Source organism: Nomia melanderi, chromosome 13 (assembly GCF_051020985.1).
Source record: "Nomia melanderi isolate GNS246 chromosome 13, iyNomMela1, whole genome shotgun sequence".
Classification (NCBI taxonomy): domain Eukaryota; kingdom Metazoa; phylum Arthropoda; class Insecta; order Hymenoptera; family Halictidae; genus Nomia; species Nomia melanderi.
This window is the reverse complement of record NC_135011.1, coordinates 6281986-6294949: the sequence shown is the minus strand read 5'-3', so window position 1 is coordinate 6294949 and position 12964 is coordinate 6281986. Positions and strand designations below refer to the sequence as shown.

At 38.7% G+C, this 12964-nt stretch overlaps 3 protein-coding genes across 4 annotated transcripts; 1 reads left to right on the top strand and 2 right to left on the bottom strand.

The window, feature by feature from the left end:
• Window positions 1-729: 729 nt before the first annotated feature.
• On the bottom strand, window positions 730-9956 carry LOC116423985 (coiled-coil domain-containing protein 142). 2 transcript variants are annotated; one of them, XM_076373021.1, is made up of 14 exons: window positions 9142-9956; window positions 8822-9066; window positions 7766-7983; window positions 7549-7681; window positions 7023-7171; window positions 6735-6922; window positions 5302-5493; window positions 5064-5203; window positions 4467-4763; window positions 4279-4395; window positions 3612-3765; window positions 3424-3541; window positions 2089-2276; window positions 730-1135 (listed from the first exon to the last, which is right to left on the bottom strand). In XM_076373021.1, exons 2-14 carry the CDS (start codon window positions 8990-8992, stop codon window positions 999-1001), a joined length of 2202 nt encoding a protein of 733 aa, XP_076229136.1. In that variant the 5' UTR covers window positions 8993-9066; window positions 9142-9956; the 3' UTR covers window positions 730-998. The 2 variants fall into 2 exon arrangements, with proteins under 2 accessions (XP_076229136.1, XP_031825692.1); XM_031969832.2 differs by having other exon boundaries at window positions 4467-4751.
• A 361-nt stretch (window positions 9957-10317) lies between these two features.
• LOC116423991 (uncharacterized) lies at window positions 10318-11735 on the top strand. The gene is made up of 3 exons (XM_031969842.2): window positions 10318-10485; window positions 10564-10973; window positions 11043-11735. The coding sequence occupies exons 1-3, from the start codon at window positions 10482-10484 to the stop codon at window positions 11604-11606; spliced, it is 978 nt and encodes a 325-aa protein (XP_031825702.1). The 5' UTR covers window positions 10318-10481; the 3' UTR covers window positions 11607-11735.
• Window positions 11599-12616, bottom strand: LOC116423993 (uncharacterized). Its single transcript, XM_031969843.2, has 3 exons — window positions 12185-12616; window positions 11915-12069; window positions 11599-11848 (listed from the first exon to the last, which is right to left on the bottom strand). Exons 1-3 carry the CDS (start codon window positions 12494-12496, stop codon window positions 11755-11757), a joined length of 561 nt encoding a protein of 186 aa, XP_031825703.1. The 5' UTR covers window positions 12497-12616; the 3' UTR covers window positions 11599-11754.
• Window positions 12617-12964: the final 348 nt, after the last annotated feature.

The following is a 12964-nucleotide window of genomic DNA, read 5'->3' as shown; positions in this document are numbered from 1 at the left end:
ATAAATCGCGCGGAATCGCCGCCTAAGATCCACGGATTTGTCCCGGCAACATGCGTACGGAATCGGCGTGCGTCGCCGATTACGCAACGTCGGGATGTACTATTGTGTCATTGCGGTTCGCCGACGCTTAATAAAGAACGCGATTGAAATATCAGAAGTTGGGAAGTTATATCGCGGCGAAGATTATCGTCGCAGGGACGTGTGAAACGTTAATGGTTGCGGGGATTGAATTTGCGGATATTGATATTTGTCAGTATCAGAACTCGAGAGTGCGTTGATACTTTGCGAGTATAGAACTTTGCACGTAGTGAAGTTTTCGAGTACCGAACTTCGCGGATATTAAACTTCGTGGATATTCAATTTTGCAAGTATTGAACTTTTAGAGGGATAAATCCTTCGAGTATTGAACTTTGCTAGTACTGGAATTCTTAAGTATTGAACCTTGCGAGTATTGAACTTCACAAGTATTGAACTTTCCAAGTATTGAACCTTTCGAATATTGAACTTTGTGAGTACTGAACTTTCCAAGTATTGAACCTTTCGAATATTGAACTTTGCGAGTATGGAACTTTCCAAGTATTGAACTTTCTAGGTATTGAAATTTTCAAGTATTGAACTTTTCGAATATCGAACTGTACAAATACTGAACTTTGTGAATATTAAACTATTCAAGTACTGAACTCAGCAAACATTGAACTGTCAATCTCAGTTAGTCAGTTCTCTAACACACATTACAATGATCCATTTACTATAAAATTTAAAAAATCAGAAAGAGCTCACTTTTGTAAGGCAATTCCAACAAGAGGTGAATCGTTAAATTAACTGGATATCCCACAATTAATCTCCCCAATATTTCAAACGATCTTCCACGATCAGAACCTCGGACAAGATGAAAAGGACTCTTTCGTCATCTCCGCGGTTCCGTTCGGCAAAGATCGAAAAACGTTTACAAAGTGTCTTTCAATAACAAACGTTTATTCGTCGATCGGAACACTTCCTCAATCTGTGCAGCAGAACGTGTATCTTTTCGGTGCCCGTAGCTCGAGCCATTGTTCCTGGTTCGGCACGTACATTTCCGCCGGCATGCGTTCCAATCCGGGCGATTCCGGCGAGCCGCGCTCGTTTGTCCTGGTAACTGAAACATCCGATGAAAAGAAAAAGGATAGATTGGCAAAGAGCGGGCTATAGAGAAGGGGCTATAAATAAATCACGATCGTCCCGTCTCTTCCTTTCCATCGTGGATGCCTCGTTAATAGTGATGGGCTCAAGTACATCGTAGATAAGTTCGAACGTTAGTCGATTAGATTCAAACTCTCTACAACTACTTCGGAGGAAATACTTCTAAGACCATTCGAACCTAAACGCAAAGAAATTTCCCATTGCGAACGCAAATTTACTTTGAACGTAATAACTAATTTCTACTTTGATGCATACTCAACGAAAGATAACAATTCTCATTAAATCTAGAAACCTTCGTCACTCGTCTCACTCGTCATTATATATCAAATAATTAATCCCTTATCCTATAAATTCTTTCACAGTACTTAATACAACTACCTTACAATAATTCATTAGGAGAAAGGTAAAATTTAATACTTATCCAACGTTTAGTTTACTATAACACTTAAAGGCTTCATAGCAGAAAGCTAATACTTAATTCACACTCGAAAAAAGTATTTCAACATTTCTCGTATTCACCTCGAAACCTTCATCACGAGTCTGACACGATTTTATAGAACACGTGGTTAACCCTTTGCACTCGAAACTTTTCCACTTGAAATATTCTGTACCTTCTAATTAGATGTAGACAAGATTCTTTAAAATGAATTTATCAATAAATCACACATAAATTAGGGAACAACGCTGTTTTCCTTCGATATTTCACGTATCGATGCAGTATACGAAGGTCAATGGTAAACACCAAAGTTTCTAATTTCCCTGTATCAAATCATCCGGCGACTGGGAGTCTCTCGAGTGCAAAGGGTTAACAGTATTCGAATCCAGTGATAGAAACCTTGAGCACTGGGTTCGACTCGGATTTGTAAGTACACATTGAACTTGATCCCGTCGTTACTCGTTATACCGTACCCAATCGTTTCCTCATGGAGATCGCCTCGCCGGGCTGTCTCAAGAGCAACCGGCCCACCCCCTCGCAGCGTCGCAGGACTTCGTTCTTCAGGAGATGGTTTCTCACCTCCTGCGAAATTATCGAGCAGCCCGTGACCCATTTCGACACGTACGCGAAGTCCGTGAGCAACTGCATCGCCCCGTACTCGCTGCAACATATTTCTGACTTACGGCCACGATAAATCGCAGACGGCAAAGCGCGCGTGCACCCTCCAGCCATGACGATACCGTGAGCCATCGCCTGGCGGAGCGAGCTAGATCGGTTTAAGAATCGGCCGGTTATGATCGAACGAGCGCCGTTACGCCGTCTTCGCCTTGAAACCATTCACTCGGCTTTGTCGGCCGATAGAGACCGAGGACATATAAACCGAAGGTTCTTTCTTTCAGTTTGGGCTAGAGATCTTTGGACTCGACGGTCTGTGGGGTAGCAAAGATTCCGGAGATTCTGAGAGGTAGGTCATTTCATGAATTGCCATTGTTTTGTGGTTTTTTCGTGTTTGTGTTTGTTGGAATTATTTTAGAGTTAGTAATTTATCGCAGAAAGGGAGAATTCACATAAACTGAAGTTTCTTTCTTTTAGTTTGGGCTAGAGATCTTTGGACTCGACGGTCTGTGGGGTAGCAAAGATTCCGGAGATTCTGAGAGGTAGGTCATTTCATGAATTGCCATTGTTTTGTCGTTTTTTCGTGTTTGTGTTTGTTGGAATTATTTTAGAGTTAGTAATTTATCGCAGAAAGGGAGAATTCACATAAACTGAAGTTTCTTTCTTTTAGTTTGGGCTAGGGATCTTTGAACTTGATGATCTGTGGGGTAGCAAATATTCTGAGAGGTAGGTAATTTTATGAATTACCACTGTTTTGTGGTTTTTTCACGATTGTGTGTTGATAGAATTATTTTACAATTAGTAGTTTATTGTAAAATGAAAAATCTCCTCCCTCGTTGTGTATCTGTGTTTGCTAAGGACTTTCTACGAAGAACAATTGACAAAGGAAGCATAATATTTCATTTGATATACTTTTGCGAAAACTCTGCTGTGAAGATCAGTTGATAAGGTAAACGTAATATTTAATTTAAAGTCAAAGAAATTGAATGAAAGTAATTGTTAAATTCTATTTGAATTTTTTGACATTATAAGTTTGATATTTATATTTAAGAATTATAGAAAGGTTTCATGTTTAAGGGTTTATACAAATACCTAGGCTCTCAAGTTTAAGTGTATGTACTCTTAACGTGTTGATTATTTTATCGTGCTCTCTTAGATTTGTCTGTGATCCTTGCAGAATAGCCAGGATTTACCTGAATTTAATTCGATGCAGGTATATGTAATCCAGCCACGCTTCGCACATTATTCTGAGGATCATGTTCGACGTCTCGTGGTCCTCGATAACCTCTAGCACCGGAAGCAGCACCTTTTCTATGGAACACACATGTGATTTTTAGAGGAAAGGAATAATTCACAGGATAGTTGTAAAGGATTCTGGTACCGAAATACGTCTCCACGTAGAGACTCGCTGCCACTGGCGCCACGTTACTCCCACGCCTCCAGTAACTCGACCGCGGGAAGCACATGTGTAGATTTGCTAGACTCACCACGCGACAGATCTTCGCGAGGACGTGTATGCATTCTGTGGAACACTTCTGTAGACACGATCAAATCATCCTTCAAAACATATTCTCCTTAAAATCGTCGAACTGTTAACCCTTTGCACTCGAGAGGCACCTTTCAGTCATCATTTCCTGACTGAGACGTAAACAGTAAAATTATAAAATTTAAAATTCAATATTAAATGTTTTATAATGTATCAACACATAAAACATTGAGATGAAATAGTTCAGTTCCTTAATTTATGCGAAATTTATGTTAGCTGAGTATGTAGGTATTTAGGATATCAAATATACAATTACTTCACTAGAAAATAATGAATATTTAATGAGGAAAATATGCTCGAGTGCAAGGGGTTAAATCTAAGAGCTGTCATCATAGGGAGACCACTTTATATCGGTGGTGTCATTGAATTATACATATTGCATCAGACCGTGTTGCTTAATGTTTCAGTTAAAACTAGTAGTTCTAAATTCTAGCGTCCAGTTTAGTTTAACTTCTCTTCCATTCTCTAAAAGCTGGTGGAAGAGCTGTCTGTTATGTTTTACCTGTAGTAAATTCACGTTGACGTTAACTTCCGACACGATTTTCGCCCTCATCTTCCCACAGACATACACCTGAACGCTGACGGAGTCTGTAGACAGTTCGTTTGTATGATCGGCGAGCTGAAACATAATATTTGACCATGGTGAATGTATTAAAGGCTCGTGAATAGGTTTTCTGCAGGTGAGAATACTTTTAGATAAGATAATTCTTCGAGGCAGTTCGGTATGTCTCCCTTAACCAGAAGAAAGAACACGTGCAGATCCCACGTGTGGGCTATAATTTTCGCTTCCAGTAGGATCCAGAGTCTGGCCGTGTGCACCGAGTGATCCAATCGATGGAGGACGACAATCTGCTCAGAAAGGGGCAACTCCATCAACGGGGCACCGATCACCCATTCGCCACCAGCCTCGCATTCGTTGCTTAGCCTGACTAGCAGCTGGAACAACTCCGCGAATTTCTGACCCGTGTCGCTTCCCTGGAACGATTCCTTTGGGATTAATTTATTATTAGTTCATACTTTTCGTAAGTAGTTTGCTATATGATTCTAAGGTGATTAAGTTACTGGTATAACGATTTATTTTAAACGCTGCTTTTTGGAGACAAATGACGAACGGGTAAAATTGCTAAATTTCCAAGTTGCCAAGTTGCTAATTTGCTAAGTTGCCAAATTACCGAATTACCAAATTACCAAATTACCAAGTTACCAAATTACCAAACTATCAAAGTACCAAAAATACAACTTTAATAAATACATAAACTATCCATTTTATTTCATTCCACAACCAACCTCGGTCGACGAAGCCCTGGACTGACACTGGAACGCAGACGTGTAAGCGAGTCGGAACAGTTGGTCCCAAGCAGTGATGGTAGCATGGTAGCCAAGGGCGTCGCAGAGATTCTGCAGTGCCGGCCTCACAGTCTGCGGCACTGAAATTTTAACAAATGTCCCCGTGATTCTCGTTGTTTCCACGCGAAAACTTTCCCCGTGAAATATGCATGCGCGGAACACTGTTGCGCACCCTTACCGCGATTCCGCCGAACGAACTGGCTAAGCCAGTCCTTGAGGTGTTGCGCCCCGTGACTGTGATGAGTAGCGAGCGCTTCCGGGGACCACCAGAGGATCACGTGGTCCAGAATCCCCGACAAAGCGCCCCAGGCGACCTCCTGGTAGTAATTCTTCACCTTCCTCATCGCGCTGCCCCTCAGCCTCGTCTCGCCTGGGTATTTATTTAATGAATTTATTATTTACCACTTTCGTAGTCTCCAGAGCAGCGTGCTTCAAACTGTGGTAAATACAACGTCCGTTGCAGCGAACCTGGCACTCTCGTCTGAGTGGTCAGATCCAAAGGTACACGCCTACCCCACACAAATGTTCAATTCTGGTATATGATTGGCTGAGACGCTCACGCACACTAATCGGTTCGCGCGATAAAAAGTGGGGAAAACCGTTTCCAGACTCGCAATTGAAGTTCACAGAGCGACTGTCTCTGACAGTAGCATTAATGATACGTTACTTTTGGTTACATAATTTTCACACAAGATATTTCGAACGTTTTTGTTGAAAAGTATTATTGATTTATTTGAAAATAACTTGAACCTCACTTACGTTTGATATTAATGAAGATAAAGGTTGACATATTGAAATTGGTTATAATGAGTCAGGCTCATCGTTCGCGTTAACTCTCACTAATAATAAATCCCCCTAATATTTGCTTGTGCATTATTAACCACCATTTACTGTATTTTATGATAATGTAGAGGTTTTACGTACGGATATAATTAAATAATATAAATTTGAAATGTTTTATTCTTCGAGTATAAACATTCTATTTAGGATGTGTTGACTTTTAATCGAGAAATGCTTTTATAGTGGTACATATATTTCTTGATTCTCATTTATGTGATACAAAATTTAAGAAGTTTGAGAAGCTCTGCTCTGGAGTATTCAGCATCCCACTAACCCCTTGCCCTATGATTTATTTCTTAGCTTTGATCGACACAACTCCTTCATCGTTGCTAATTTAATAGGAAAGGAACAAATTTTGATACTTATTCTATTAAATGAAAAGTAACATTTCATTCATATTTCAAACCAATAAATAATACTCCGACGTCCCAAATTCAACTGAAAATTTTCGTCGCGAGCCAGACACGATACTATAGGTCAAGGGGTTAATAACTACACTGCGGAAGTTTGTAGTAAAATACATTTTTATAGAGATATCCAAAGGAATCTGTTTCTATTATTAACTATTATAATTATCTATTATTATATCTATTATTAATGAAATTAATCCCTATCGCAAATATCCTTTTAAAAAGTACGACGACGAAGAATCAACACTGTCACTTTCAATATTATCACTTTCAAAAATCATTCTACATCCAAACACTCTCAGTACACTCTCGTTTCGACGCGAGCGTCGAGAATCGTTATTGTTAAAATCATGAAAGGAACCTTTGACAGTCTTCAGCGCGTCGTTGCCCAACAAACGCGGCGAAACATCTTGCGCGACATTCAATAGTCTGAGGACCTGTTCGTTCTGAATATTGACCAGAGTCTGAACGCTCTCGACGTTCGACATCTCCGCCTCGGTTCTCGACGAAGCGCTCTTGATCGGCGGCGTCAAGTGTCTCGTGAGTGCCCTGCGAATCAATTCTTCGTCAGATCGCTGCACAGAAGGAACAATAAAAAATACCGTTCATTTGTTCTTTTCCTTTCTTTTTTTGGATCGGCTGAACTGACCGGTAGATCTCGATACTCGAGTTCTCCGAGACGTCGCCGTCGCCGGTCTCCTTCGACGCGGGCTCCATGTCCTCGCGGGGCTCGTAGTTCGCCAGAAGACAGTCGATCAGCTCGTGACACGATTCCTCCGCCCTGTTCTTCGCCAATACCTGCCACATCGAATTTTTCAATCGTTATCTGAATTCAATGGTAAATCTTTTGAAGATAAATTGGAAGGTTCGAAATTTTCGTCAGATTTATTAGCTATCTGCATTTGTCATGCTGTTGCAATCACTGCAAATACGACTCTATCGTTTCGTTTATCTTCTCCTTATCGATTTATCTTATATTTCAATATATTTCTTTATTCGTACTTAAATTATCAATATATATGTTCATTTATACTTAAATATATCAGTATATTCCTTTATTTATACTTAAACATATCAATATATTTCTTTATTTATATGTCTTCGACACATTTCTTTATCCATTTATTCAAACTAGATGCTAAAAGTAGAAGATCCATTTTCGAAGAGACGTCTACCTGCAGTATCCGGGTGACAGACATCTTCTTCAACGGTTCGAGCATCTGCGGACTATCATTGTGGAAGACGTTAGTCGAAGGGTCCGAGACGTCGATGTCCATGTCTAGGATGTCGTTGTAAACGTTCACCAATCTACGATTAAGAAGATTCTTCAGGTGAAAGACTAGTTTGTTTCTGTAATCGAAATAGAATCGCTTAGTACGATTAAGATCTCACCTGAAAATTACTCTGAGCAGTTCCTCGCTGTTGCAATCCACGATCTCGTTGATCAGATTGCGGCTGAACCTAGCCAACACGTTTAACTTCCGCTTCATGGACGTTAGGAAATAGCACATCTTGTACTTGTATATCGGATGCGTGCTGAGAGCCACCGAATAAATCGATTTGTATCCGTTCGTCACTTCTTCCACGTCGGTTGCGACGCCGTTGCAAGCCTGTACAAGGATCAATCTCCCTTCAACCGTAGCTTAAAAAATAAGCTCTATCTTTTTGATAGAAACCCTATCGTATATCACTCGTTTCGAATACCTACGCAAAACCAGTCATTTAAATTCGTTTAGAAACATCCCTCCAAGCAACGAACAACCCACGAACAATTTACAGCAGCATAATTAACACTAGAACTACCAAATGGATCGATACAATCCGTTCCTAAACTCGTCTTTTGCGATTATTGAAAAGAAACTGATGCCTCCCTGGAAAATAACTAACGAAATTGATTTAGAAATACGCAAACTGAATTACAAACCAATTGAAACCCCAATAGTCACACTCTTGGAGATTCTATCGAAAAATTAGGAAATCCAATTTGCTCGGTAGTTTTAACGTTAAGTAACTCACACTAAAATAAATTCGAATAAACCGCTATATGAAATGTTCCATTACAGTTCAAGTTTAATGGTTGGACACTAAACTCCGTTAATATTTCAGTAAACCTCCCCGATTCCAGTCTACGGACTAACAAATCAATCGTCGATTGTACAGCAAAGAATCAGCGAGAACGTTCCCAGAATGCTCAGGAACACGTAGGTACTCGGTGCCGGTATCGTTCGATCGTGGCAAGGATAATGAAATGAAGCGTTTAATTCACCGTCGAACCGCGATAATCCAAGAAGGGACGATAATTCACGATGACGTTCGCGGGGGAGCGTGTAAGAGCGCGGCCCGCTCTCGGGGATAATTTTAACAATTGAGAGCTCGCAGATCCGGTTGACGATAATGAGAAACTAAACTGCACCGTGGAACTTGCCGCGACAGAAGTTAGTTTCGCACCTCCAGATCACAAGCCTGAACGTCTGTAATGTCCTGGATGATTAAGGCTATGCATTCCGCGAGGTTGCCCATTCTCTCGTCGAGAGACGAGGACTCTGTGAACCATTGCTCCAGGACACTGCCCGGAAGCGGCAGCCACTTGCCGATGTTTGCTCTGTAATTATTATCCATGGGGCGGCGGTGCTCCCAGCATCCGGTCCCGATCGGAATCACCGGATCATCCCTCTCCCATTAGCCCCTGCGAGCTACAAGGAAATCTTTCGTCCAAGTTAACTCCCTTCCCGAATTTATTTGGTTGTAACGTAAACCGTTGAACGTACGTTGGTCTATCATTCGCCTCGGTTACTGATACGATTGCAATGTTTCGATGCTGACATTCAACCCTTTGCGCTCCTCGATGACTCGACATCAGTTTTCTTCGCAGGTGTGGTTCTTTGTCGAGATATTTTTGAAATAACTTATATCACCATGTTATTTTCAATATTATCAGCGAGAAGAACCGTTTACGCTGCTCGCTAGAATCTAATTATTTCTTCAAATGCATTTCAAATAAGATATTGTAATAATACAGAGTTATCGAGGAAAGAATGCAAAAGAAATTCGGAGTGCAAAGGGTCAACGTGGAAGTGAATTTGCAATGTTAACATTTGCCTACGCTTCAAACGGAATATTGTAAACTTTTAATAATACCTTGAACTGCGATGTATAACCGTATTTAACTGTAACTTTAAATAACAATAATGCGCGTAACTGTGATGGATAGAAGTACGCAAGTCGATCTGAATGTAGCACTAATGTTTCACTGCGTCCTGAGGCTAATAATACAAAGAACTGTTGAATGTATTCGAGATTATTTATGTTACAACCCAATGATGTTCACGATAGAGGTTCATCCTGTTTTATTCGAAGTCCAAGCACTTCACTGCTTGAATATCTCTCACTGAATACATTCGATTATCCGCAGATCGTGTATTTTAGACGGTTCGATGGAGATCAAGCACTATGATTAGTGACATAGTTAATTGCTGCAACGGAAGCGTAGCACTGATACGTGAAAAGTAACCGTGAAATAATTCAGAAATTCAGTAAGACTGCACATGCATCCTTATTAGCGTTGGAACACGGTGTAGGCAAGTCAACAATTATGGATATTAATCGCAAGTTACCACGGAGACGCCTGACGCATGACGACCCTCCTTGCTGCAACGCATACCCTTGAAACTAATTTTTGTACATGTCAGTCGTTTACCTTTCATAGTTATTTTTCACTTTTGTGATGGTAGACTTTTGATGAGTAATTTCTTGTTCGTTAATTAATTGTTATTATTAATTAATTCAGTAGCCACTGAATTGTTGTTAATTTGAACATGGTATTGTCCGTGTTAATCGATATGAGTGAAGTAGTTGTTCAAGATAAGATTAATCATTTAAAAATTCATTTTAATCTGTACCGTAGCGAATGTAATGGTTATGTTACTTGAAGATTCTGTCTAGTAACACAGTTTTGTTGGTACACAGTGTGATTGGCTGTATATGTTCAAGGCAAAATCCCCGTATTACAATTTCTTACAATTGAGTATGACGAATACCGTATCTGTTACGTTAATCAGTTGCACGTAGTTAACCGTGTTCGACAGACCATAAAGTTGCAAACGAAAATATGGGTAAATATTTCTTTTGGTTTATCGTACATTTTTTTTACTGTTGACTTTGTTTTTATCAATACTTCTTCATAAATGCAGGTACTTCTGAGAGTAAAAGTACAAACACAAATAATAAATCTAATATAAAAATAACTCCTCCAATTGTTCCGCCAAGAAGTCGTCCAATTGTTCCACCAAGTACTCCGAAAATCGTTCAACCTTACCCATTTTTAACATTGACAGAATTTTTTGAAACATGGTTCTCATGGAAAGAAATATTTCTGAAGTACAAATCTCAGTGCATTGACAGCAATGATAAGAAATTATGGGGAGGTAGGCTTATAAACTTGATGGGTCCTGTCGGTGTAGATATTTGTAACACATTTGAATCTCTATATGAAAATCAAAATGTGGATATATTACTTCAAAACTTTGATGAATATTGTATGTTCGGAACAAGGAAAAGGCTACCCCGTGAAGATATGTATGACTACATTAATGAATTGCAGGTAAGATAAAAAATTTGAGCAGAATTATTGTTAAGGTACATGATAATTTTATATTTTTTGTTTATCTAGGATCTCATAAAACAAAAGAACCTTGAAAATGGGAAAGAAATAATTAAACGGAAAATATTAACAGAAATTGATGAATCTGAATTTACCAAGGCTGCCAGAATTTTTATACCTGCATTTCAGTTTTCAGTTGATTATAAAAAATTAACGTTAAAGGAAACTGCATTTATCTGGAAAACGTATTTCTATAATGAGATAGTAAATTGTAAAAAATGTGGTAATGACCATAATGCACACTCATGTCCAGCAAATAATAAACAATGTATGCACTGCAAAGAATGGGGCCATTTCAATCGAAGGTGCCCAACACGTTTTATTTTTGACTGTCCTTATTGTGGAAGTTGTCACTCCAAGAAATATTGTCCTGCTTTCAATGAAACTTGTACTAAATGTCAAAAACAAAACCATTTTTTTTGGAAGTGTCGGCATAGAGAAATATCAAATTGCATCTTCTGTGGTTTATCTCATCCATATTCCAGACAATATTGCCCAGCTAAAAATACTTATTGCGCCAATTGCAAACAATTAGGACATTTTACTGCAAAATGCAACAAAAGAGTTCAGTGAAATAATAATGATCAGTATATTAAATAGTTTTATAATAATCATCATATATTAAAATATAGGTAGAAAAAGTTGATTTTGTTATTTTAATTATATACACAATGTAACATATACTAATACTTTCACAGCTTGTATTATATAGTTTATTTTCTCATTCATCCTCATTTACCATGCGTTCTCTTTGTTCATTCATTTTATCCCATTGTAATTGTAACATAGTGTTTTGTCCTTGCGTGCGATAATACCTAAAGTACAATAAAATAAATATTTAGCAAACCAATATATATAAGACTTCATTAGCTTTAACTTACTGTCTATATTCTGAACGTGCCATTCGAATGAAAAAAGTCATTATTTTCTGTGTACCAACAACGTCATGTATGGGTACCAGATGTTTTACTTTTAACACGTGTGTTGATTCTTCAGAATTCAATACACCGTATACCTTAAAGGCAATATGCTTATCCTAATACAGAAATAGTATAATTACATTATGTATACTTTCAATAAAACATAATTGTAACTACACATTCTAGACAGAGTTGAATATGAAACTTGCACTTTATAACAATAATGTTTACCCATACAGCACAATATACATCATTTGTATCCTTAATATATATATCTGTGAAACTTAAATTCTTCAAACAAACAGAAATCTTTGAATTGTTTCCTGGTGTTAAGGACACAAGTGCGGCTCGTGTTTCACTCTGTGGAACAAGTTCTCCCAAAGTTTGTATTGTTTTGACACCATTCTCTTGGTAATCCTTGAAGGAAACATATATAGGAATATCTTCCACCAATATAGGAATGTAAGGAATGTCCGCGTACATCAAATTATTACGCATTCCTAAAGAAATCTTCCAATCTTCAAAATTGCACTCGCCACTCATTTTTTTTTACCTTTGTTTACTATTTTCTGTTGTCAACATTTGATAAGTGCAATCTTTATTTTTGTTGTATTAACGATCACAGTACTACTGACGGACGTTTATTCAAACTCCTTCACGACAAAACAGTCTTAGTCTGAAATGATAACGTTAACCAACAGAAGATACACCAGGTACCAAAAGAATGGTATACCAGTGCCATCTAAGTTAACGCTGTTAAACTATCAGCAAATCTGTTGTGACTGTTCACCAATTTGTGTGTTCACCGTTGATGACGCCACAGTCGCTTTACGTGTCTCGCCCCACGGTAAACTTTGTCTACCAGTTTGAGCATTTTGCCACGGATGGCGGTACTAAGAAGAAATACAGACTTTTGGTAGCTGGTTATTCTTGCCGTCATATGCGCTAAATGATACGGTCAGAACGGCAAAAATTACTTGTTTGTATTGGTAGCTCAAAAAGCTTGTATTT

Bases quoted from the DNA above. Each gene is read 5' to 3' on its own strand.
- LOC116423985 (XM_076373021.1), bottom strand. From the start codon at position 8,992: ATGGATAATAATTACAGAGCAAACATCGGCAAGTGGCTGCCGCTTCCG. The intron at 5,494-6,734 runs GTTCCTTTCATG...ATAAATACCCAG, and splicing joins CGCGCTGAAGACTGTCAAAG to GCGAGACGAGGCTGAGGGGC. The intron at 4,396-4,466 runs GTATTCTCACCT...ATTATGTTTCAG, and splicing joins AAGAATTATCTTATCTAAAA to CTCGCCGATCATACAAACGA.
- LOC116423991 (XM_031969842.2), top strand. The intron at 10,974-11,042 runs GTAAGATAAAAA...TTGTTTATCTAG, and splicing joins ACTACATTAATGAATTGCAG to GATCTCATAAAACAAAAGAA.
- LOC116423993 (XM_031969843.2), bottom strand. From the start codon at position 12,496: ATGAGTGGCGAGTGCAATTTTGAAGATTGGAAGATTTCTTTAGGAATG. The intron at 12,070-12,184 runs GTAAACATTATT...TTTCTGTATTAG, and splicing joins ATGTATATTGTGCTGTATGG to GATAAGCATATTGCCTTTAA. The intron at 11,849-11,914 runs GTAAGTTAAAGC...ATTGTACTTTAG, and splicing joins GCACGTTCAGAATATAGACA to GTATTATCGCACGCAAGGAC.